This window comes from Cryptotermes secundus, unplaced genomic scaffold (assembly GCF_002891405.2).
Source record: "Cryptotermes secundus unplaced genomic scaffold, Csec_1.0 scaffold520, whole genome shotgun sequence".
In the NCBI taxonomy this organism is placed as follows: domain Eukaryota; kingdom Metazoa; phylum Arthropoda; class Insecta; order Blattodea; family Kalotermitidae; genus Cryptotermes; species Cryptotermes secundus.
Window position 1 is genome coordinate 33,330 of NW_019725846.1, and position 25,912 is coordinate 59,241.

The window sequence follows — 25,912 nt, forward strand, 5'->3', positions numbered from 1 at the left end:
TTCATGTGGGAGGGTTGTTATTGCAGGAAGCCGTGCCTCCTGCCCTGACGTCACACACATACTTTCCAGCTTACCAGCTACAACACACTCGGCAGGTTTCCTTGTCAGGTATTTGTTTGCTCTGTAAGATATCTGGTAAATGCAGCGGTGACTTCTGTCACGAAACCCGAAAAACCACGGTCAATCGCCTCGATCCATCCACGTGTAATATTTAGACATAAAATGATGTTTACAATCTTCCATTATCAAAATATAAACTGGTTTGCGTGCTAGAAATGTTGTAAACGTGTCACCAAATACACATTACCCACTTGCGCAGCCACCGTTAAGACACACTCAAAGGAAGCACGTGTAGTTAGGATGTCTCGTGCCCCGCACTTCAGATCTACATGGACTCACCTGGCGACTCATGTTACTACAGTATAGGCTCCCAGCGATCGGCTCACCAGCAACAAGACTCGCCCTTACAAGGCCTAAACGCCTGCCATTTAAAGTCTGTTATGTAACGATGCTGTATGTGTCGGGATTATATACGGTCGATGGTAGGACGACAAAGACCATGGGGCAATTGGTGGAATACAAACTGTTAGGGGGACCGAAGTACACGGAGAAGGCTTGTCCCAGTGTCTTTCTGTCCATTACAAATTCCACGGTTCAATTCCAATCTACATAACCAAAAAATTCGACCACTGAACAGAATTCGAAGCCGGTGCCTCCAAGACGCGAGGCACAAGCTCCTTTTGCAATACCGGGAACCGACATCTGTTGTGCATCCAGACCGTCGGAAATCGAACCCAAAAGTAACATGATAACATGTTTCCTGTAGATGAAAACAAGTAGGCAGTCTCTGGAACAGTGGCGGACAAATGTTCATAAGCCGGAATAAGAAGGCTCATCAGCAGCAATAATTCTGTAGCTTCCGCCCGCATTACCAACATCTTCCTAAGTTCCCACTCGTTCAGCGTGGATTACACCTTCAGGAAACGAAGTGCTCTTGTACGATATGACGTTCGACTGCGTCACTGTATATCTCAGCGCAATAAGACAAGTCGCCAGAAGCCAACTCGCTGACGTGTATCAAGCAAAATCGCCTTACGCAATTTACTTCTTCCTCAGAGCTTAACCAACTGTGTGAATGCCGTCGGCACAGAATGTAGCTTTTCAGTTCTAATCCCCCTTCACACTCGTAGATTTTTTAAATGCTGTATTTTAAACATTAAGTAAAAAGCAAAGCGACAAAGCTATCCTTGGTTGAATAATTCTGAACAGCCAATGACTTAAGTGGCGCCTGAAACAAATTTGCTGCAATAATATTGCTCACTGTTTTCAAGAAATGTGGGAACGTAGTGCTGTACTTTGAGGCGGGAAATTAAAGTGCAGGCGATTAGAAACAAACTGTTCAAGAAATTATGACAAAAAAATGTAGGATATTACAAACAAGGAAATTTGTGATTTATACAGATCATCTATTATTGTAGGACATCATAACAGGCTGGTCAGGAGAAGAATTTCGGTGGGAAACCCTTTTCGAAAGCGACTACTTGGACGACGGTGGAGATGGGAAGATAACATTGAGGTGGATCTTCCGAAAATGGGTTGAGTATGAGAAGTGATTCAGGACAGTGTATGATGGCCGGCCTTCTTATTTCCGGCGTTGAACCTTCGGGTTTAAATTAACAGAGTCCTTGTTGGGAAGCTGCCAGTCGCTTAGCTACTCAAGAATTTCCCAACATTTCATGGAATCCGAAAGTTCTTTACCTAGTTCACAAGAGCCCTACACAGGTATCTGTCCCGAGCCAGATCAATCTAGTTCATACCACCCCCATCCTATTTCTCTAAAAGACATTTTACTATCACCTCCTGCAAACGTCTAGTTTTCCTACTGGTCTCTTTCCTTCTGGCTTTCTCCACTATGCGTACTACATGCCCCGCCCATCTCATCTTCCTTGATTTCATGGTTCTAATCATATTTGGTGAACCGTTCAAGTTATGAAACTCTCCTCATTATGAAGTTTCCTCCAGCCTCCTGTCACTTCATCCTTCTTCGGTTCAAACATAACGATATACTTATGTTAATATCCGTCTCGTGCAAGACGCAACGTGAAAAATACCATCATTAACTTTCCAGACATAACATTCGTAAAAAGTACCTAACGCGCCTTCCAAGAGGCAGACATGACGTCACGAATGACACAGGTCGACCTCCGCGAATTGGCCATCGGGGTCAAGGGAACGCACGTGCGCATAGAACTGTCAGATTATAACTTAGCGCAACTTACGTCTCTGAGGACTTTCTGAACGTGCTCCGTTGTCCATCCACGAATCTCCTGCAGAGCTGATTGATGACTGCTTTTCGACATGTTTCTCACCATTTGCTTGCCAACAAAATCCCCGGCACTGGCCGTGGAGTAAAAAGCGCGACAAATTGAGGCGCACACGCCACTCTAGAACAAAAAAACTGTAGCAAGGCGTAGCTGCTGACTTCCTCCTTCGCAAAGCTAGTAACTCGGTTCGTCTCCTATATTCCAGATAAGGGGGGAGTGGCACGTCCTTTCCTGTTCCATCTCGAGTCTTCGATCGGAACTGAACGTTACTTCCAAATACTGTTACTAGATGGCACCAGCATCACTGATGGGAGCGACCTCATACAACCACCCGAGAATCCTGTCGAGACATCATCGCACCATTAGCACTTACACTAATGTACAAAACTGGCAACCACAATATCTACGAAAAGTCGTAGATTTCAAGCAGGCAACTGGTTTCCAGCTTAGCAGGCGCACATTGAGGCAACTTATGTTTGATTAGTTGCTCACATCAGCTTATGTTTGCCCGACGTAATGCATTATTGTATTATTCAATTTCATGCACTTACCTTCTACAGCGGAAGATAATAATACTGATCCTGTCATAATATCGTAGTAGTTGTGACCGGTTGAGATGGCGTGAGAAGAAAGGACGACGACCATTAGGAAAATATTGGGGTGTTAATTTGTTTTAATAAAGGTAAATTTATTTTAATCAGGAAATATTGTACAGAGTTTAGAACCTACAGGAAATATCGTGTTTACACGCGATACGAATTTTTGACATACAGTGCAACAATTTTAGCAAGATAGAAGTCACCTAATGATGACCGTATATAGCCGAACCATGTAATGTGGTAGGGTGACTACATAATAAGTCGTATTTAAGGTGGAAATATGTGTAAAGTAAATGATATATTAATGCAGTAGGATGATTAAATACAATATTAGGAAAAGACAACATTGGGTGCATCCTTTTCTTCGGTGGAAATTTAAACCGAGGCACTTATTTTGTTTCGAAAGAACTTAACCTGGATCCAGACTACTTCATCTCATTACAAATTCTTTCCCAAGCCAAATCTATTTGGCCCTCCCTAGCATAGCATAGCATAGCATAGCATAGCATAGCATAGCATAGCATAGCATAGCATAGCATAGCATAGCATAGTCTAGTCTAGCGTTTGTCATATGTACCAGGCTCTTGCTCAGTTAACTGCACAAAAACAAAATTAGCAGCTTCGTCAACCTTTCGTGCCACCTTAATAAACAAGTGACTCACCGAGGCGCATTACAGAACAGCTTATACTAGGAAACCACGCGGCACCGCAACTGTGAGAAGCCTGGCATGCTCCGTTGCCTGAAAATTGAGTTTCTCAGTCTCTCCACGAGTTGCGTTGCCATTTCTTCAATTTGCACTGCTCCATTCAGCAACGTGTTTAACTCAGGCTGACAACAAATCTCGGAAATCTCGGTTGCGTTGCGGTTGCCAGTTTCCTTGGTGTGTCCTCGGCCTAAGAGTGTGTTAGGTTGAGGAGAGAAAGCAGTGTGAAACGAAATTAGTGTTCATTACATTAAAGGACTCAAGGAATTAATGCTGCTACTGACTTCGGATTAGCTAATCTTCTGACTTTCTTTCCAAGAAGTGTGAACATTAAAGCCATGTTAGGTGGGTCCCTGTCACCACGACATGGCGCGTCCTCAGGATGCGGATGGAGGAGACACCCTCCAGTTTTGGAGGGAAGCTGCGAATATAACGAATAAGCAGTCGCGGACAGCCGACAAGCTGGCCCTCCAGCTTGGTGGGTGGGCTTGGGGCTAACAACTCCTCACCGTGAAAGATCATTAAGTTACGAAAATGAACACAAAGCCTCGGACCTGGACGGATTTGGACCGAAGAGAGATGAAATAACGGGAGGTTGGAGAAAACTGCATAATGAGGAGCTTCATAACTTGTACTCTTCTCCAATTATAATCAGAATGATCAAGTCAAGGAGGATGAGGTGGGCAGGAGGTCATGTAGCACGAATGGGGGAGACGAGGAATGCATATAGGATATTGGTGGGAAAGCCAGAAGGAAAGCGACCACAGAGAAGACCAAGGCGTAGGTGGTGGGTGGACAACATTAGAATGGATCTTAGAGGGATAGGATGGAATGGTATGGAATTGGATAGATCTGGTTCAGGATAGGGACCAGTGGAGGGCTCTTGTAAACACGGTAATGAACCTTCGAGTTCCATAAAATGCTGGGAAATTCTTGAGTAGCTGCAGAATTGGCGGCTCCTCCAGAAGGTCTCAGCTCCATGAGTGAGTAAGTAAGTAAGTAAGTAAGTAAGTAAGTAAGTAAGTGAACATTAAAGCAAAATCTAGTTTTCGGAGCAACGTATACGTCGAATTCGTCCGATTCAACATCAAAGTTTCGCGCGGTCAACGTGTTGGGACAAATCTTTGGTGGGGGGGACCATACACCAACTCACACCACTCGCATTTTGGGGAAATAGAAAAAAATTACGTACTAATAAGTAAAAATCAAATTATTTCTATTTCAAATGCCCTCGGAAGATATGTAAAATTAGTTTTTAAATGGCATACACGTAACGGGAGCAAATTTTCTTGGCACCCCACCCCCAAATTTGTCGTAATCAGAACGCAAATTGAGGAATTTCCCAATGCCGACTGCAGCAACACCACCACACACAAAATATCTGAAGTGAATGTATTCTTACAGTCTCCACAAGATAGGGGAGATCTTGTGTTGCCCACAACAGCAGGCTGCTCACACCGCGAGTCTTCCTTGCACATTGGTGCTGCGTTCACAGAGGTGTGGAGGGGGCGAGGTGCAGTAAGACTTGACTGGAGGAAATTACGTAACGAGGAGCTTCATGGTCTCTACCTCATACTGTTACAGCCATTACATGGAGCTGGATAAGATAGGTGGAGCATGTAGCATACTATATATTTACTGCATGGCGTGACAAAAGGATAATATTAAAGAGAATTTAAGAGCTGGAACAGGAGCAACTATCAAATTTTGAAGTCAGTCTTGTGTAACCTCTTATATGGAAAGACAGACTGTAGTAACGGACGTGTCGACGTCACTTTCTCAAATACACAAGCCGCACGAGCCTGGGAGGTATGGGGCATTGCCAGGAAAGACTGAGGACAACGAGGGTGGCACTCAGGACGATTCAAATCACTCTGCTGTTATTGTTATTATTATTATCATTATTATTGTTGTTACTGTTGAGCTACCGAGCGCTTTCAGTCAATGCTCAGCTGTCTGAACGTCCCATGGACTTCTGGCCCCAACGCTAGCGCAGACGCCGTACTCTTGCGTTGTCCGGGCGGGCGTCGTGACTCGTCCGACATGCTGATCAGCTGCTCCTGCAGGAACCAGGGTCGAAGGGACACGAGTTTCTGGTTCCAGCGCTCTGCGGCAATTAAGGGAAGAGTGGATAACATTGAGATGAAACGGTCGATTGAAGTATGAGTGAAGACAGATTTCTTGATAGGCTGACTGCACAACATTTTCACAGCATTGCACGTCAATCGGCTCTCGGTTCTTCCCCTACATAAACACGGCGCTGTGCGTCCACTGGAACAACGAAGCCTTGCCTAATGTGACGGCGGCCACAAGACACGTTAACCTGCAGATATTCGTTTCACGGATGTGTCTGGTGCAGACACGCGCACGAGTTCGGTTCGAATCTCGGTTGGAGACACCAGCTAATCTGGCATAAAGATGGGCGTAGTTTTCTTCAGTCCCTCTATGCAAATGCCAGGATAATATCTCAGACTTGGCAACGGCCGCACCCTTTAACATCCTTTCCAATTCATTATTCATTGGCTCTACGAATACCATCTTTAGCCACCCGACGCTACATAGTTTGAGATTCTGACGTCGTTCCGTACAATACAGACAAATAAATACGATTTCCATCTTTCCCCTTCCAATTTTTCGGCCTCCATTTCACGTTACCCTACATTTTCGGGACGACAGTGAAGTGCCGACTGCGCAGCATCCCATGTCACTGTACAATTCCGATGCAACCGTCGGCTCAGTGTCAACTTACCCGTCAGCTCCTGTATCGAGTCCAGCTTGCCTCCGTACTCACGGGGCAGCGCATCTCGCGGGACATGTTCATACAGGGACTCGTAGCCGGAACAGTGGAAGAAAACCTGAAACACAATGTAGGATAAAGCGGCCGGGGCGTGACGCAGGGAGACTTGTTGGCGAAAGTCACAAAATTGTCATTTCCCACCATGTTTACTGGACATGTTTCAAAGATCTGCTGCCACATATAACTACAGATCCCTGCATTAAGTGGCATTATTGTCGCTTCCAGCTCAGAAATTCGTGCATTATTGTGATTATTACATGTTATAGGAAAGTAAAGATTACAGCGTTCGAGTAATTTATAATAGTAGTATCACAGCATACAAAATTACCTTAACACTGGAAAACGGCTCCAAAACTTGAAAGGGAGAACACACTCACGCAGACATGGTATAAGCCACTTGCTTTTACTCCAGGAAAGGTTTGCTATCAGTCCACAGCTTTTATTGCAGCTGGGGCCAAGGTCTACCAATCAAAGGGTGGTCAACTACAGCCACCTATGGGTCCCACAAATAAAGAAGCGATAGTTACACTACCTTGCTGAAAAACTTCTCCTTCAGAAAGGGTCTAAACAAGTTCATAATGTTGCTGATGAACACTGGGGCGTTCAGCAAATGCACCTGAAACAAATAAGGGTCAATGTTCAGACAGCATACAGAACACTACAGTACCCGAGCCAGTCGCAGTGGGAGGGCGTCCTCTGTCCAGAATAGGTAAAGAACACTACAGCACCTGAATTAGTCGCGGTGAAAGGGCGTCCTGTATGCAGAGCAGCTACAGAACACTACAGTACCTGAGCCAGTCGCAGTGGGAAGGCGTCCTGTGTGCAGTGCAGCATACAGAACAATACAGGCCCTGAGCCAGTCGCAGTGGGAAGGCGTCCTGTGTGCAGAGTAGCATACAGAACACTACAGTACCTGAGACTGTCGCAGTGGGAAGGCGTCCTGTGTGCAGTGCAGCATACAGAACACTACAACAGTACCTGAGCCAGTCGCAGTGGGAAGGCGTCCTGCATGCAGAGCAGCATACAGAACACTACAACAGTACCTGAGCCAGTCGCAGTGGAAAGGCATCCTGTGTGCAGTGCAGCATACAGAAAACAACAGTACCTGAGCCAGTCGCAGTGGGAAGGCGTCCTGTGTGCAGAGCAGCATACAGAACACTACAGCAGTACCTGAGCCAGTCGCAGTGGAAAGGCATCCTGTGTGCAGTGCAGCATACAGAACACAACAGTCCCTGAGCCAGTCGCAGTGGGAAGGCGTCCTGTGTGCAGTGCAGCATACAGAACGCTACAGTACCTGAGCCAGTCGCAGTGGGAAGGCGTCCTGTGGGCAGTGCAGCATACAGAACACTACAACAGTACCTGAGCCAGTCGCAGTGGAAAGGCATCCTGTGTGCAGTGCAGCATACAGAACACTACAACAGTACCTGAGCCAGTCGCAGTGGAAAGGCGTCCTGTGGGCAGTGCAGCATGCAGAACAATACAGTTCCTGAGCCAGTCGCAGTGGGAAGGCGTCCTGTGTGCAGTGCAGCATACAGAACACTACAGTACCTGAGCCAGTCGCAGTGGGAAGGCGTCCTGTAGGCAGTGCCGCATACAGAACACTACAACAGTACCTGAGCCAGTAGCAGTGAAAAGGCATCCTGTGTGCAGTGCAGCATACAGAACACTACAACAGTACCTGAGCCAGGCGCAGTGGAAAGGCATCCTGTGTGCAGTGCAGCATACAGAACACTACAACAGTACCTGAGCCAGTCGCAGTGGAAAGGCATCCTGTGTGCAGTGCAGCATACAGAACACTACAACAGTACCTGNACAGTACCTGAGCCAGTCGCAGTGGAAAGGCGTCCTGTATGCAGAGCAGCATACAAAACACTACAACAGTACCTGAGCCAGTCGCAGAGGAAAGGCATCCTGTGTGCAGAGCAGCATACAGAACACTACAATACCTGAGCCAGTCGCAGTGGAAAGGCGTCCTGTATGCAGAGCAGCATACAAAACACTACAACAGTACCTGAGCCAGTCGCAGTGGAAAGGCGTCCTGTATGCAGAGCAGTATACAAAACACTACAACAGTACCTGAGCCAGTCGCAGTGGAAAGGCGTCCTGTATGCAGAGCAGCCCCTTGCGGACAAGCGCCTGTGTGGGGGACACCTTGGTGTAATGTCCCATAGTGTAGCCGTCCAGGTCTATTATCATAACGTTATTGAGGCAGCGCTCCTCCAACAGACGAGCGTCCAGTGACATCACTATGCGCGTCGCTAAAACTCGTACATCGAATCTGTTGACGTCGCAGTCAGCCAGGCGCAGGAGTGTCGGCCGATAGCCTAGGTGTGTCAGGACCGGTAGTGGCACGTAATGTATGGACTGGAAGCAAAGCTGCATGTCCACGGAGAGCGGGTCCCTGTCCCTGAAGAATTCGGGCGCTGTTGCTCGCACCATGTAGTACGTGTCGAGCACTCGCTTCGCCCGCTCCAAGCTCAGCTTGCAGCCGTATAGAAAGCGCTCCAGCCGCGCATCCTCTGACACACAAACATTCACCGTCACATAGCGTGAGCAGCCTAGGGATATGACGGCCGTGGTCTATAGTTTACAAAGCACGACTGGTGTCTGTGTAATGTCTCCCTTCCGTAGAGGCTGAACTGTGAACGTTTTCTGCGGCTGGCTACCCCGTGTCTCACAACGCAACACATTGAAATAGACCACGCCCGTCTCATTCGTAATCATCCAACTAGTTGAAGCTAAATTAACTTAGATAGTTGTCAAATAGGGATTAAATAAATAAACTGAAATGATTCGGACAAGTCTGGCATGTTTAAGATTTCTTTGCTGCGTAATGGCTTCAGTCTTCTCGTCTTCTTTGTAAGAACGTGAGGTTTAAAACACAGAGCTGTGTAATTTTGCCTGTAGTTTTGTATGGGTGTGACACCTGGTGTCTCATATGCCGAATGTGTTTGAGAGCAGGGGCTGAGGCAGCAAGTGCGACAATTACATAAATATAAGCTTCGTGCTTTGAACTCTTCGTCTAATATTATTAAGATGACAAAATTAAGGAGGCTGAGATGGTGAGGCATGTAGCACACACACGGAAGAGACAAATTATTGGTTTTGGCGTGAAAACCTGAATGAGAGAGACCACCTGGAAGACCTAAATGTAGATGAGAATATAATACAAAAATGGATCTCAAAGAAATGGGATAGGAGGCTGCGACCTGGATTCATGTGGCTCGGGATATTGTGACCATGCACTGTTCCATAAGATGACGACGATTTCTTTACCCAGCTTCGCAAGGGCTTGGGATTCTCTGTTGGAAAGGAAGAAGTTATGGGGAAACCCCCCACAGTCCCTGCTTGCAGGCTTGTAGATCTACAGCACGAAAACAGCTCGGCTATCGGACATAAACTACACCCTGCAACTCACCCATGTGATGTGGCAGGTGAGGCTGCTTGCTCAGCCACTCCCTGAAGCGAATCATATCCTCCTTAATAGCCTCTGGGTCCTCTTGAAGCTCCTCGCGCATGCGTTTCAGTTGCGCCTCCGTTGGCCCCTCAAGTGTCATGGCGTCACTCTCTAGGCACACAAATGTTGGCCTCCTGTTAATTTTTGTCTCACACTTTCAAGTCAGTGCCTCTCCTAACACGCGCTACTTTCCTGCAGCTGTGCCAAATCTGCCTGACCGATTTCGATCAGATTCGGTATGCCAGAGCTGTACTAAATGTTGACATTTGCTCCGTTCCGGTAATTTTTTGGGCCACAAAAAGCGTAAATATGCCTTATGACTAGTCTGATTAGTATTTAGGCCTGTGTGGCACAAGTGGTTGGAATATAAATTGCAGCTAACTTATCCACAATGCAGATATCATTTACTGCCCCATGCACCATGGTCGAAGCGCCAAAAAGTAACGGTGCTGAGAAGTGTGCGCGACGCGCTGCCCGCGCAGGTTGCGTTCAGCATAGGCCTATACAGTTTAACTTGCCGCGACAACACATTAAACAGTTGGTCATCCTGTTGATACGAAAGCTCAAGTTTCACAACGCTACTGTTTGAACTTAGCATGCAAGCAATGTCGCCATCCGCTACAAGAATCCAAACGGCAGTCAACACACACACAGAATACAAAACTACTCACGCACATAAACTTAGAGCTGCTTGGCCGTCGGCTTCTGCACTGCCAGCCAGGCTAGTGTTTACTGAAAGGTCCGCACGGTACTCGGCACGTGATCGGCACAGACTGGCGCGATCCGTGGCCAGCGAGATCACTTCTCTCTTTGGCAACTGCTCATCACATTGTCCCGCTCTCAAACAGCTGCTTTGTCACGTTTGTCGACCTGACAGTCCCCACAGAAACTTTACCAGAAAAATTCATAACTGTTGCCAACACACGAAGATGGAACTTCCTTTAACCGTTTCCCTTCAACTCCTAAAAAATTTGCTCGAGTCCCGCGACATTAACTGCACTACTTACGCGCCACTACTACTAACTCACACCGGTAAAACGCCCGTAAAATTTAAGTTTCTCCGTGTGTTTATTTTCCATCTCCATCTGCTTACAAATGTCCATTATCACTTCGTTCTATACACGGCCATTTTACACTCGTGAAACCTATTATCTCTGAGAACAGAGGCTGTCACCTTAGAAGGCGTAGCATGTAGCACGCAAGGGCAGCAACAAACTGAATAGACATAAGGGAAGTTGTCATTTGGTAAACCAAGATATAAAGGTGACGCTATAAATGAATTCTTGGCAAATAAAATGTGATGATGTCAACTGGATAGAACTGGCTCGTGAGCCTGACCCACTTTCCCCCATAGCCATCTCCTGTGGCTCCCCAATGTTCTAATTCTGTGCTCTGCTTGTGCCTCCTATCCCAGTGCACAATGGAAACGAGTGTAAGTGGCCCCCAGGGTTGATCAGCGCACATTCACTGAGAAGAAAAAACACAAATTTTTGTTAAAGGGAATTGAACCCTCACTATCGAAAGTGTAATTCAAGTCTATAAGCGCCTCATGGTAATTATTTTTGTTTGTTCCCACAAAGAGGCAACCCGCGATCCGGTAGGACAGGACTACAGCAAGGCCAGGAGCGGGATGTAACCATAAGTGTACACAAACCGATCGCTACTGAAGGCTACAGCCGCAGCCCGCCGCCCCTCCACTGGAAACGGATTAGCGTGCGTGGGGGCCCCATGGATCCAGCCTCCATCTCAGTGTTGCCCGGCTCAACAAACGCAATGACGTCAATGTAGGCAACTCATTAGAGGCGGCCTTGATGGGTCATGACGAAATGTAGGCCAGTACACGCCACAAAACTTTCCTCTAATCAACAGGCTCGTCCCGTCCCAATGCCGAATGAAGTGTGGACCCCGTACATATGTGCTTGTCTCTCATCCTTTGTTCCTTCACCGGTGTTCAGTCTAAACGTCTAACCCCCAACCGCCCTCTCCCACCACACGAAATCAGTTTAATATTATCTGCACACCGAGATCTCCTAAATGACCCCCGCTCAAGAAAACATTATGCGTGTTACATACCCAGCCCATTTGCACAATCCATATTTAGACACAGTGCAGGCTATGATGACGCCTTAACTCACACATGCACATGAAATGCCAAATACCATAAACAACTCAGATAAATCCTGAACATGCAGACTCGGTTCTTTCCACAATGCACAAAATTCTGACAAGGAAGCCTTATTCTCTACTTCAGTGGCCCGACCGAACAATAGCAGTCATTTCATGAATTCCTAGGCTGCGATAGCTCAGTCGGTACAGCGACGGACTGGAAGACCGAGGTTCGGTTCCCAGCACAGCGCGCTCTGATCATGCAGCCTCCTATCCAACGGGGGCTCTTTCCCCGCACCACGCACCTTCAACTACTGTTGAGGTGAAGAATATGTAAATCTATACTCCACTCCCCCACACGTCTTTATGGCTTAGTGCGTAATCAGTTAGGCACTGGGACAACGTCACCTCTTTACCTTTAAAACAGTTATCTTTTTTTACTTGTTCCCGATATCGCTTACATCCACAGCTCCTCGCCGATCCCCGGTTTGGTCTCGTCTCCGTAACACTTCCGATTAACTTCCCCGTGATTTAAAACGGGCCAGAGAAGGTCACAGCGAAAACCCCTGGGAACTTTATCTTGAGATTGCAGGTGTTTCTTCAATGCGCAGGGATCCTTGTTCGTCCGTATCGCTTATGCGCAAGCGCAGTCTAAACTAGTTAATCCAAATTATCAATCTTGCCAACATCAGCACGACAGTAATTAAAAAGAAGAATGCGAGTACTGAACACAGGAGCGCAGCTTCTGACAGTCATTGAACAACCGAAGAAATGGACTACCATTATTCTACTGTAACTGAATTTTAATTAATCAAGCATTTGCACCTCACACAGGCCTACAAACTTCAGTTATGAGCACACCGCACTGTGAACACATGCGGCAAACTGTGCCGCTCCATTGGCTCGTTTGCTTTATAAAGCTGTGGCTACTTGTGTCCCGACTCTCACACGTAGTCGCCGCAACCGAGTTCGGCGCCGTTAAACAGCTACAGGTGTACGCAATGGCCGTGCCGGCACTTGTCACGGACACCTTCTCGTGGCCGACTGAGCTCTGACCTTGTTAGCTGCGTGACCCGCTGGACACACCCACGGCCCCCGTGATCGCCACAACACGCACTGAAATCAAGTACCGAATATGGGAACTTGGGGCACACCGAGTTCGTGGCGAGAAACTGGACGGACTTGCCGCGGTAACGGGCTCGCGGCGCTCCCTCCGAGATGGACGCAAGAAACAAACTTCCTCAGCCTGCAACAGGCCGCGTGCCAGATACTGTGAGGCATAATGACTGCATCCGAGGGACAATCGGAACCAATTCGTGGCAGCCTATAAATCTAGATAGACAGATAGATAGATAGATAGATAGATAGATAGATACATAGATAGATAGATAGATAGATAAGTTAGATACATGGATAAATAGATAGATATGTAGATGAACAGGCAGATAGATAGACGGAGGGGCGGTTTGCCAGTCGGTAAGTCACACCGCACAAAGCACACAAGAGCCCATACCGCCCTGTGGAGAGGGTCGCCGGCCGTGCTTTGTACCTGCTCATCGCTTGTGCTTGCCCAGTGACTGGAAGCAGAGCGACCACAAAGCGACAGCTCGACTGGAAACACTAGGAACGCAGGGCCCCTTCTGGCTGCACCATGCTGTCTTACTCGAGCTCTCCTACATATAAATCTGATCCTCGGCGTTTTCATCTGAAACCCGTACTCAAACAACTGCACAACTTCCTCAGAATGAGAACATAAATTTCTCACCGGCGCAAAACAACAAGCAGAATTACAGGTTTCTATATACTCGTAGAGTGAATCCTCTCTAATGCGGTTAGTTAAACGGATGTCGGATAATCCTGATCGAAATTTGAAAAAAGTTGATCGCAGTTGGGTACATACTTTAAGACACATTGGCGTTTAGGAAGCCAAATGAGTCACTTGTCTGTTCAGACAAAACTTGACAGTTTCTTCAAACATACATAATTACGTTAAAAAAGGGAAACTTCTGAGTCTTTTGTCGATGAATAAGGGTGGCGCTATTTGATAGTTCCTTTTTAATAAGGATCTACAATGATATTTTTTATTCATTTTTATACGGCCCTGGGGTCGACTAGCCTCTAACAGAAATGAGTACCAGGGATCTTCCTGCGGGTAAAGGGCGTCCGGCGCGTAAGGCTGACCTCACCGCCATCTGTGAGCCAACTGTCTAGAAAATGTGGGAGCCTCGACGTCTCACAACCCTATGGGTCCCCACGGCCTGTTATAGAGGCAGCTTTTGCCTTGCCTTACTACTTGCATCATTAAATTTTCCATTTATTTGTGTCCTAAATTTCTTTTCCTGTAGGGCTACGTTTGCTTTACTAATCCAGATTATCGCTTAATCAGGATGACCTCCTCCCCCCAATTAATCTGGATTAGCGAGAGTATACTGTGCCGTAATCTCGGTTTGCGCAGATAATTCGAGAAATGGAATCACAGCGGTTGGCAGAGAACGAAGGTATCCAGTTGCAGTGACAGCGGTAACAAGCGCGGCCCCAGCGAATGGGGCGACAGCCGCGTCCAATCGCCATGATGAAGGGGGCCGAGTCCTAATGGAGTGCTCTAGTAAATCACGGTCCTTCGAGTGCCACGCCTGTCAAGCAAATCGGGCCTCGTAAATAGCGGAAAGCTCGCTGAGCCTACTTCTTACCGGGAGGACTCGCTCCGCGCCAGCTCATCCTGTCACCAGCGAGTGCCTTCCTTTTTCGTACATTCAGTCAACGTGTCTTAAGCCTACTTCGTTAGTTAGCAGCAGAAGCATTGAAATTTATGGACCTTAGGTGCAGGTCCACATAGTGCCACGTGACACAAACAAAAGGAATGTTTGAGATAACGCCCGTCAGATACTCGGTCAACTTCTTGCTCTCATGGCCGCCCGTCGGACGGGGCAAACTCGGGTTTGAATCCCGGAACACAAAGCGATATGTCGCGTCTGGTTTGACCACAGAGTACGACCTGAGAGGCCGCCTCAGGTTTCAATACCGAGGCACAAAGTGAGAGGCCACCTCAGGTTTCAATACCGAGGCACAAAGTGAGGGTCCACCTCCGGTTTGAACAGCAGAGCACAAAGTGAGGGCCCGCCTCCGGTTTGAATAGCAGAGCACAAAGTGAGGGTCCGCCTCCGATTTGAATAGCAGAGCATAAAGTGAGGGTCCGCCTCCGGTTTGAATAGCAGAGCACAAAGTGAGGGCCCGCCTCCGGTTTGAATAGCAGAGCACAAAGTGAGGGTCCGCCTCCGGTTTGAATAGCAGAGCACAAAGTGAGGGCCCGTCTCCGGTTTGAATCCCGAGGCACAAACTGGGATGCCGCCTCCGGTTTGAATCCCAAGGCACAAAGTGAGGGCCCGCCTCCGGTTTGAATAGCAGAGCACAAAGTGAGGGTCCGCCTCCGGTTTGAATAGCAGAGCACAAAGTGAGGGCCCGCCTCCGGTTTGAATAGCAGAGCACAAAGCGAGGGGCCGCGTCTGGTTAAGAATACAACTGTGCACACTGCTCTGTCCTTGTGAATACGGCAATGAATTACTCTACTACTTCAGATTAGACTTCATAAACGTGACAACTGCTCGCCACTCTACTCTTTAATGTTTACATTTCCGTCTCCGAGATGTTACACCGTGTAGTCTGGCAGTAAGCAGGTTCCAACGTTTCAGAGCAACATGCCACCTCAGTCTTCAGAGTATGAGACAGTGAGCCTGCCTGCCTACCTACCAGACTACACGGCATCACAGCCCAATATGAATCTTCGCCGCCCTGAAAACTTCATATTGTAGGGGTCTACGCTTGTGAGGACGAAGGGCCACTTGAGCCTGGACAGCCGAGGTTCGTACCCAGCACCAACGGACCCAATGCTACCTGAAGCACGTGGCTATCTTCACGCAGCCTGAGTGTTCATCAGTGTCACAACAAAATCTTCCTCCCCTCTGCACATCACGTTCGCCATGTCCGTCTGTCCGTCCGCATCCTACCAACTGGAGAACTTTTGGGCGGGTGTTCCCCGGGCAATTTTGGACACTTCACGTGACGACCTGTGCGCGTCTGGGCGCGCATCTCTAGCGCCGCTCTCCGAAGGCGTCGGCACACTCCAGGGCACACAACGAAGTGAACGCATCCTGAATGCGTACATTTCGATTCTTCAATCATGAAGCTTCTCAATGTGTAATTGTCTCAATTCCCCCTTCGCACCCATACACATATCTAAATAAAGCCTCAGCAAACCGCAACCCAGGGGGATGTAACCGGCTTGTGAACATCTGCCGCTGGGGAGGGTGCCCCATTGTATGGGATTGGTTCTTGCGGTTGAGAAGGGTTGCGAGGGGCGTAACCTTTAGGAGAGGGTGCGAGCCGTGACGTCACCTCTCATGGCGGCGGCTTGTCTTGAGAAAATAATTAAAGCTGAATTATGGAACCAGCTTCTGAACACAAATACAACAGTTCAGATCTCGTCAGCCACAGCTTTGCAAGTTTGTTGCTGTTCTTGTTCTTGTTGTTGTTATTGTTATTATTATCGACCGCCTCTGTGGTCTAGTGGTCAGTTACTGGCTACAGATCCAGATGTCCCGGGTTCGATTCCCGGCGCTACCGGATTTTCTGAGAAGTAGTGGGTCTGGAATGAGGTCTACTCAGCCTCGTTAGGATAACTGGGGAGCTACTTGCATGGAAAAGTAGCGGCTCCGGTCTAGAAAACTGAAATTAACGGCCGTGGGGATTCGATGCGCTGACCACGCGACACTCTCTATCCGCTAAAGTTGACACTAACTTCTCCGACAAGCGGCGGTCGCTCGGTCGGTAGAGTTCGCTTGCGGACTCAAGCCACATATATTTATTTTTATTTATTATTATCAACATCATAATCGTCATCATTATCATTATTAAACTAAAGGTATGACATGTCTAATCAACTGTTTTTTTTTACGTTGAAAACATATGTTTCCTTCTTCAAAACGGTTCCGACAAACACTCACCCCGCATTTCGTTTGACGCTAGAGTCAGATCAATCCACCTAACTTGGCAGCTCAAATATGCTCTTAGTCATGACATCTCATTGACACAGGTTCAAGCAGAACATGACAGACGCTACATTCATCACTACCCTCCGCGTAAAGAACGCCTTATTCACAGTTAGGCCTACGTTCCAAGTTCCCATTCGGCACTTGAGTTTACTGTTGTGTGTTGACTTGCACCGGGCGGCCAGTTCCGAGGATGGGTGAGTTCCTTTCTAAACAGAAAAGCCACCGGTCGCCATGACAACAACAGTTGTGAGCTACTGTGATGCGTGCAGCCTCACATTAACGAGATAATTTCTGCCAATGAACTGTTTTTATCTAATCCAGTCCGAACATCACTTTCCGCGTCATAAATTTCCTTTTCTAAATTTTCTGTAGCGACTGCGCAGTGGCGGGAAGATATATGATGACATAACGCTGTACGCCTTTCCGGTTGCGGAACCCGCCACTGGAGATGACCTGAGCCAGTTCTATCATCACAGCCTGATATTTCCCTTGACATCTAGAACTCAGTTTTCCTTGCTGTTCTTCTCCTCTCCCCCTGCGTACCTCACNCCCCCCCAACAACTTTCGTTCTTATCATATTTGTGCCAGACATTACACCTGACACCCAGGCTAGTAAGGCTGCACAGATCCTGAGCAGACGCAAGCCAGATGTGTACTCTATAAGGATTCACTGACAGCTAAGTGTTGCTATGGCAATTAGGCGCGAGCTGGCAGATAGAGACGGATTGCGCGCAACCCTTCACATCCATCACCGCGTGACAAACGACAAAATGAGAGCTTGTTGCGCTCCTTTCCGTGTTCTGCAGACGCAGTCCCGCCAAGCTCACGCCACGGGCAGTTTTGTCTGCAGTGTACGGTGTACTGCGCGGTTTTCTCGGGGGTTGCTGTTGAGGCTGTGGCCTTCTGAGTTGTGACACCGTACGTCTTAGTCTTTAACGTGGATACCAAGCTTTCGGAAGAAACCGCTGCCTCCATCTTCATGGTCGATGAGAGTAGGGCGTAGAGTACATGAGGTTATATGGAAAGGTTACAATGAAGATGGGCAATGACCTAGTCAATCGGAACCTGAAAATGGAGACAGCAAACTCCTCCGAAACACTGGCATCGCCTGCAGGGCTACACGGTGTCACAACCCAGAAGGTTCTCACGGCCCTACACCGACCTCAATGAAGTTCCATCGACACAAGTTTTGATTGGCCGACCGGGATTTGATTCCCGATAACGGAAAATATTTTAATTCGCAACACAAATGCAGACAGAACTGAGCCACCGTCAGAAGCCGTAGCGCAGAGCTTGACCACAGTTTCCATGCACGCGGTCCTTCGACAACTCTTTGCTGCATTCCAGTGGTATGGCGTATGTATATGAGTACGAAATTTTGTTAATATCGAGCGTGTGGGAGCAGTCAGATGGGACACATAGGCACACGACAGTGTCGCATGCCATCTAATAGGACGCAGTGGCCTTTTCAGGTCCATTTACATCTGTCTGTTGCCGTCGGTTGCAACACGGGGCCGTGACTTGCAGAGAGCAGTTTGGCGGCGTAGCAACGCGCCCTTGTGAGCCCGTGATTTCGGATCCCGCCGCTTCTAAGCTCAGGTGTAGATGACGGTATAATCGGCTATCAGCAGGCAGCAATAAAGTGAGTCTTCTTAAGAAGGTGTCGACAGGAGTAAACATATTTGGCAGTGAGAACCGTGAAGGTGTTGGTGTCTCTAATTAGGCCCGCTGTCCGTGTTGTCACACTCCTGTGACCGCAGCCAATCCGCGCGTCCTCAAATCCCCTCAAGTGGTCTTACCATCAATCTTTGCCGTGACGTTCCCCACAAACAGGAGCCAGTACGCCCAATTAACAACCCCACAACGTATTCGTACAAAACGTCACCCCCACGCCTCCCAGAGTTACGTTTGTGCTGTCCCGCAAGCACATGCAACCTCCTCTATAAGAACCCCGCATTTTACACACTCGTTTTGTGTTTCGTACGATTCTCGGAGCAAACAGTGATTTCTCCCCTAAAAAGATTATTTGATTGGTCCATGTCATGGAGACGCAATGTGTTTTCTGTGAGGTACGAACTAAATTTGTAAATATTATTCAGACGGATTTCGGGCACCAAATGGATAGCAATATAACCCTAAGTTCCACTGAGTTTAAGGTCTTTCATTCTGGTCCGTCACATTAACCAATTAACAATCAAGTTCCTAGTGTCACATTTGACGGAAGGAACTTGATTGTTACTAAGTTCCACTGCTTCACAAACAGTTAAGTGCGGGTCCTGCTGATGTGGGGAACCCTTGGCTTTCATCCCCTGTAATGGTCCGCACAATGAAAGCCACTGCTGCCCTTTTTGCTTAGCGAAAAGGTTTTGTGGGAACGAGGGGTGGGTTTGTAACACTTAACCCCCGCCAGTAGCCGATACTTAAAGCAGTCAAAGCTTTGCCACTCGACCAGTCTCAAGAGCACCGCGACATGTAACTGATCCGCTATAATGACGTCAGCAACAATGGGGCGCCTCTTCCGGCCGTGGACTGAGCATCCTAGCACGACTGCCACTGATGCAACAATCAGCACTGGGCATACACCGGCCATAACGCAGGACTGTACGATATCGACCACGTCACAAATCAGAGCCCACAGGAGCCGCAGATCCTCCAGAAGGGACACAGTTCTTCCAGTCCCGCTAGCCTATGACGCCACTTCCACGTTCGCGCTTCCACCGCTCGGTGCGTGGAGTTACGCACCGGAAGTGACGTGTTGCGCGGAGGCCGCCATGTTGGAAGAATACGGGAGACTGCTGCACGAGGCCGAGTTGCAGCAGCAGCTAAAGAGCAGGAAACAACGGCCCAAGAAGTTCCGGTGTCCGCACTGCCAAGTGGCATTCAGCAACAACGGGCAGCTAAAGGGCCACGTCAGGATACACACAGGTGGGTCAGTTCTGGGCCACATTCCTTCTAATTCACTGTTCACTCAACAATTTATCGCTTCACTGACTGACAGAGATATCGAATACGTCATAAATAAATAATCACGGTAATTCCACCGGCACAAATCTCCTTGAGAAGCTAACGATTGCTCACCCAATCAAGAAATTCTCAACATTTTATGAAATCCCAAGCTCCATTACTGTGTCCACAACAGTCCGCCACTGGTCCCTATCCCGAGTCACATCAATCAAATCTACACCCTCTCATGCCGTCCCTTTAAGCTCCACTTTAATATTATCCTCTCATATAGGCCGTGACCTGCCAAGTGGTCTCCTTCCGTCAGGTTTTTTCTATAACTTCTCCATGCGTGCTAAATGCCTCACCCATGTTAACCTCCTTTGCTTTATCATGTTAATATGCACGGCAGGTTGCATAACCTATACTTCTGTAAGAGGCAAGAACGCTCAACTGAAATGTAGGAAGCTTTGCGCGAATTCGCTCCGCTCTGAAGTCTTCACGAAAATGACTGACAGCCCAGTGTCGCTCCCAGATCTGCCTGACATAAACACACAGGCCCACCTCGCTGTCCCTGCCTTCACTTCTAGGTGTAATACAGCGTATTTTCTTTACGGTATTTGTGTTATCCCCAACAAATTAACACCATAAGTATAGAAAAACAGTGCGCGCGCATCCCATTCAGGTTGAATCTCTCCTGGGTTTCGTAAACGTCTTTACCGGAATACCAATAAATAAACAAACAAAGAAAGGATTTGCCTAATAATTCCCGGAAATCAACACGTAAATCTGAAAGTGGCGACCCGATCATATAATCTCACTTCATTCATTTCGAAAAATATTTATTGCAGCATACCCTTATGTCAGAACCCGATCACGAACTGACGGACTACTAAGCATATAATCTCGCTTTGTTCTGCAAAGAACGCCTACAATGAAGTGGTTGTTCTTATGTCAGTCAGATACGAAGAAGCCTTTGTCACGCAACCCAGTCGCACATTCAGGCGCCCGTTTGCGAGCCTGCGCACAAATGTTTTCCGGTTTAATTTGCGCACGGAACCGTTAACACAACAATTAGGCCTACAAATGAAGCTAAGAAACTAAACTGTAAACAAGTGACGACAATAATACATAAATATTAAACAAGGGTGTGAGATAAACTTGTTATTTAATTGCATATGTTCAGAGAAAAAACTTTAAAACTAATATGCCGTGTATTTGCAATTTTCAGTGCGAAGAGTGTTTGTTTTCTTCACCAACTTTTTTTATATTAGACTTCATATTGCAAAAACTGAATTCTCAGATCTGGCCGCGTGTTTAATATGATTCTGCATTCTGTTATGGCCATTGTTTTTCGTTGTAACGGAATTTTCGCTTAGCGGAACCCCGGGAATTCTCCGAAAACTTTTTGGGAAACAGCTGGTCGCAAGCAGACAACACGGAACAGACTTGGCTGGACAAGTGGGCGCAGCAAACGAGTGAGATTGCGTAACGCAGGGACAGTCCCCCGTGTTCATTTTATGGGGGCGCTATGCTACAAACCGGAAGGTCGCGGGTTCGATTCCCGATGAGGTCACTGCGGTCGACTTAGCCTCTAACAGAAATGAGTACCAAGAATCTTCTTGGGAGTAGGGCGGCGGGCGCGCCAGGCGGACAACCTCACCCCCATCTGTTTGCCGACTGTCTAGAAAATGTGGGAGCCTCACCGTCTCACAAACCTATGGGTCTCCACGGCCTGTTACAGAGATAAATTCATCATGTTTCTTTTTTACCCCATGTTCACTTTAAACAAAATCTGTGGGGGTGGGGGGATGAGTTCATGCAATACACGGGAAATTCGGTTCAAGGCCCTATGCAGAGTCAGCCTTATTATGGATCAATATGGCCGAAAATGGGAAGGAACGTCTGCCCATATCGAACGCGGAGAAAATCTGTGAACCGGTAGAGACGTGGATACTTAGGTTATAGACAGACGTACAGACAACCAGACGCCCTCCGTCCCGAGGACAATAACAACGCGAAACGGAACTGCGGCGTCAGTGAAGGCTCCGCGAAATCTCCGTGCAACCAGCCATATTCTTCCGAACAGCAGCAGCGCTCTGATTGGCCCAGAGGTACAACACTTAAGGCAATAAATGGCGGACGGACATACGTGACAGTCACAGATAGCATCGAATGTTTCCTTTGGTTCGTCTGCTCCCAACCGTAAGCCGTGTCCAAAGGAAGCGCAGTCTGTAGTTAGTTGCGCAAGTCACTTTTACTGTACCGCGTATTCGAGTTCCTAAATAGAAACCTCTGATGTATTCTTTCGAGAGTTTTCGGCATCTAGACGGAAATTTCGACCTCAGAATTCTGAACTTTCACACGAGTTTACAGCGGCCAAGAATCTTAACGTAATGGTCAATGATATGGTTTTCATGGTAACTGCTTTCCTCATGCGCTGTACCTTCTTCCATATATTAGTCGAGCCAGTACCGTCCTCATTAGCTTCACACAGCTACAGTTGCATAGCGCTTCTCATAGGCCCCCAGAAATATTCGGAAATCATATCCTCACCAGTCCCGGGGCCTGCGTGGGGCTCCGAGTTGCTCGACATTGCCTGCGGGACCTAATTGCACGTGTCAACAAGAATGAGATGGGCAGGGCATGCAGCATGAAAGGGGGAGAAGAGGATTGCATATAGGATATTGGTGGGAAAGCCAGAAGAAACAGACCACTTGGGAGACCAAGATGTAGTTGGGTGGACAATATTGAAATGGATCTTAGAGTAACAGAATGGGATAGTATGGACTGGGTTCATATGGCTCGGAATAGGGACGAATGTAGGGCTCTTGTGAACACGGTAATGAACCTTCGAGGTACATAAAATTTTACTAAACTCTTGAGTAGCTGCACAACTGGCGGCTTCTCAAGAATGGCTCAGCTCCATGGAATGAATTCTACACTTGCACGTGCTTGGTCATTGGTAGCAACGGCCCTTCGTGACCTGTGCAGCTGAAACAGCGTCCTGACCGTCCTGTGTTTCTCGGGTTGCGTACATCAGATTGACCTCGGTTCGCAATTCAGATTATGACTGTCGCGTGCGTTCGCATCCCTGTGCAACGCTCGTCCGTCCGTCAGTCCGTAGCGTGAAACAACTTGAGGAGCGCCGAAAGACGTCTCACGACGCCTAACGTCGGGGAGCTTTAATGCAATCTGTCGTTACGTTCCCATTGACACTGAAATCGGCCCAAAGCGGCGGACGTTTCACACGACGAGCTACGCGCACTACGAGACTAACTCGCTGAATATTGTGTTTAGCAACCCACTATACGCGGTAGTGTAGTTGGTTGAGGCACTATGCTACAAGCCGGAAGGTCGAGGGTTCGATCCCCGATGAGGTCATTGGATTTTTCAATTGACCTAACTCTTCCCACCACACAATGGCCCTGGGGTCGACTCAGCCTCTAACAGAAATGAGTACTGGGTAAAGGGCGACCGGCGCGTAAGGCTGACAAACTCACCGCCATCTGTGAGGTTATTGTCTAGAAAACGTGGAAGCCTTGAAGTCTCACAACCCTATGGGCCTCCACGGCCTGTAAGATGAACTCACACTGGCCTTTTGAACGGAAGCGAAGCTTTCCCGATCGCAACAGTTCACACGAAAACGAAGGATTCTGCTGCTTAGACAACGGATCACAACTGAGACAAAATGAGCGAACGAAACTCGTCACTAAGTTCAGACTGGGCTGAAGTCACTGTAATACCAATGCAGAAGGCAGCCGGCATGGATCCACCGTTACGAACCTAACGCAGAAGAGTTCGCCGTGATCTTTAATTATTCAGGTTATCTAAAAAAGGCATGTCCGGAGTTACACAACATTCCTTCCTGCTACAGGCCTCTTCCTTATAAGCAATCTCAAGAGCTCGTTAAGCAGCTGTCAGTCTCCGATGCTGTGCAAGACAGACACTGCACAGGATGGCTGTGGTCCCTTGTCGGATCTGATGGACTCATACCGGTTGTTATAACGCCGTATCTGTTTACGCATTGGTATCTTGCGCGGCTTATTCGACCCTGAAGATGGAGGTGATATGTTCCTCCGAAACGTCAGTCAACTTTCAACGGACTGCATGGCATTATATCCCAGAAGATGGCACTCTTTATGTTCCCTTGTGTTTCCGGGTTTCTATGCCGTCACACGACATGATTCTGTTAAGCGACTGAATTTAATATATCAATTGATTAGTCGGTTTATTATATTAAACATACATTTTCGGTCGTCGTTTGACCGACGTCAGGTGTCTATACACATAATCACAGATATATTGAAATATATTGCTAAATATGTAATCAATCGCTAATCATATATACAAGAATCAACGTGATGTGTGGCAGGGTAAAACCCATAAATTTTATACAGGGTGTTTCACGACTTTAGGGCATAACTGCAGGAGGTGATTTCCTAGGTCTTTGTGATAAAAAAAAGTTCATATAAACATGTGTCCGATTTTGGACGGTTACGGAGTTATGACCGTTTTAAACTCAGAATAGAAAGTAACGATTACTGACAATAAACGGAACAAAATAATAAACCAGCATAATACATGATACATATAAAGTATGAATGCAAAGTTAACTTCGTGAAATTACCTTTAATTTGAATAGATTGGTGCTTAAAGCTGATTTTCGAAAATGCCACCGCCGTCCGCAACACAGGCTGCCGCTCGGATGTGAACCGCGCCGGACATACCAACCCACCCCGCCTTAGGTAGCTCTCCAGTGTCGAGATAACGAGAGCGCTCTGTCTGTAGCTGGCTAAAAATAGCGACCCGCCAGCTGACGGAGCGGTTCATACGAGGGCGGGTACGGGAATGAAAAAACGGTCATAACTCCGCAACCGTCCAAAATCGGACACATGTTTATATGAACTTTTTTTGATCGCAAAGACCTAGGAAATCACCTCCTGCAGTTATGCCCTAAAGTCGTGAAACACTCTGTATACAGTAAACACTCGCTAATCCGGCTTAATTGAGAGGAGGTCATCCGGATTAATGCAGCAAAATATAGCTCTGAAAGACAGAAACTTATAGAACAAATAAATGGACAATTTAACGATTTAGGCAGTCCTCATGAAAATAAACATTTATATACCGCTGCAGCAATTTCTTCCTCTGTCACAAGTTGAAATCCAGGGTCTCCTCCATCTAGCTCAGCCAATCTTGGTATTTTCTTGCGTGGTTTCAGTCCCCCAACTGCCCTCAACGCAGCCTGAAGGTTCTCTTGCGTCTAAATCCCACGTGTCTTCTGAATTGTGTACTTGTAGATTCTAAACGGTTCTGACGGTGGTGGATGACACACGGAATTACTGGGGTTTTGGACTTCTTCCATCGTCCGGAATTTTAGGTAACAGAGGACACGACGTTTCGGAAACTGGATCTTTTTCCGTCTTCAGGTGAGAAAGGAAGACGGAAACACATTAAATTTCCGAAACCTCTTGTCCTCTATTACCTAAAATTCCGGACGATGGAAAAGCCCAAAACCTCAGCAATTCTGTGCAGAATTTTTCATGTTTCGTATTTCGATCCGGATTAACTGTAACCGGATTAGCGAGATTTTACTGTACGTGTCAGGAAGCACAGCATAAAAGTGTTCCGTTCAGTTGTGCCACCCGCCGTACGAAGAGCCGATATAATCAGTGTGGTGTGACAAACCACAGCACCACCAAACGTTAATATATAAAATTTTAGAGAAATTCGCTCAACATCACAGAGACGTGCCCCCCCCCCCATCGTGCCATCATTTCAAGTAAGGAACGCATTAAGCTTGCAGCCTTCAGTTGCTGCTCGCTACTCTGGGCACTGCGGCCCATCCGTCGCGTATCTGGGTTTCCTTGCCTCGTGATAAAGCAGCTGGAACGTGAAGGTGACCACTCATGTCTGTCTAATACCGAGGTTAAG

At 47.5% G+C, this 25,912-nt stretch overlaps 2 protein-coding genes across 12 annotated transcripts in view; both read right to left on the reverse strand.

The window, feature by feature from the left end:
• LOC111863720 (B-cell linker protein) overlaps window positions 1-2,551 on the reverse strand; it is a 35,861-nt gene extending 33,310 nt beyond the window's left edge. For 2 of the 5 annotated variants that reach the window (XM_023850287.2, XM_023850286.2), the window contains exon 1: window positions 2,280-2,549. In XM_023850287.2, coding sequence (XP_023706055.1) covers window positions 2,280-2,372 — 93 coding nt within the window. In that variant the 5' untranslated portion in view covers window positions 2,373-2,549. Of the gene's footprint in view, window positions 1-2,279 lie in introns of all 5 variants that reach the window. The other 3 variants (XM_023850289.2, XM_023850285.2, XM_023850288.2) reach the window with 2 other exon arrangements.
• A 2,951-nt stretch (window positions 2,552-5,502) lies between these two features.
• The window catches only part of LOC111863724 (alpha-tocopherol transfer protein), a 45,368-nt gene continuing 24,958 nt past the window's right edge, over window positions 5,503-25,912 (reverse strand). For 3 of the 7 annotated variants that reach the window (XM_023850300.1, XM_023850297.1, XM_023850301.2), the window contains 5 exons: window positions 9,843-9,992; window positions 8,501-8,943; window positions 6,957-7,040; window positions 6,377-6,482; window positions 5,503-5,734 (listed from right to left, as the gene is read on the reverse strand). In XM_023850300.1, coding sequence (XP_023706068.1) covers window positions 5,565-5,734; window positions 6,377-6,482; window positions 6,957-7,040; window positions 8,501-8,943; window positions 9,843-9,981 — 942 coding nt within the window. In that variant the 5' untranslated portion in view covers window positions 9,982-9,992 and the 3' untranslated portion in view covers window positions 5,503-5,564. The other 4 variants (XM_023850302.2, XM_023850298.2, XM_023850299.2 and 1 more) reach the window with 4 other exon arrangements.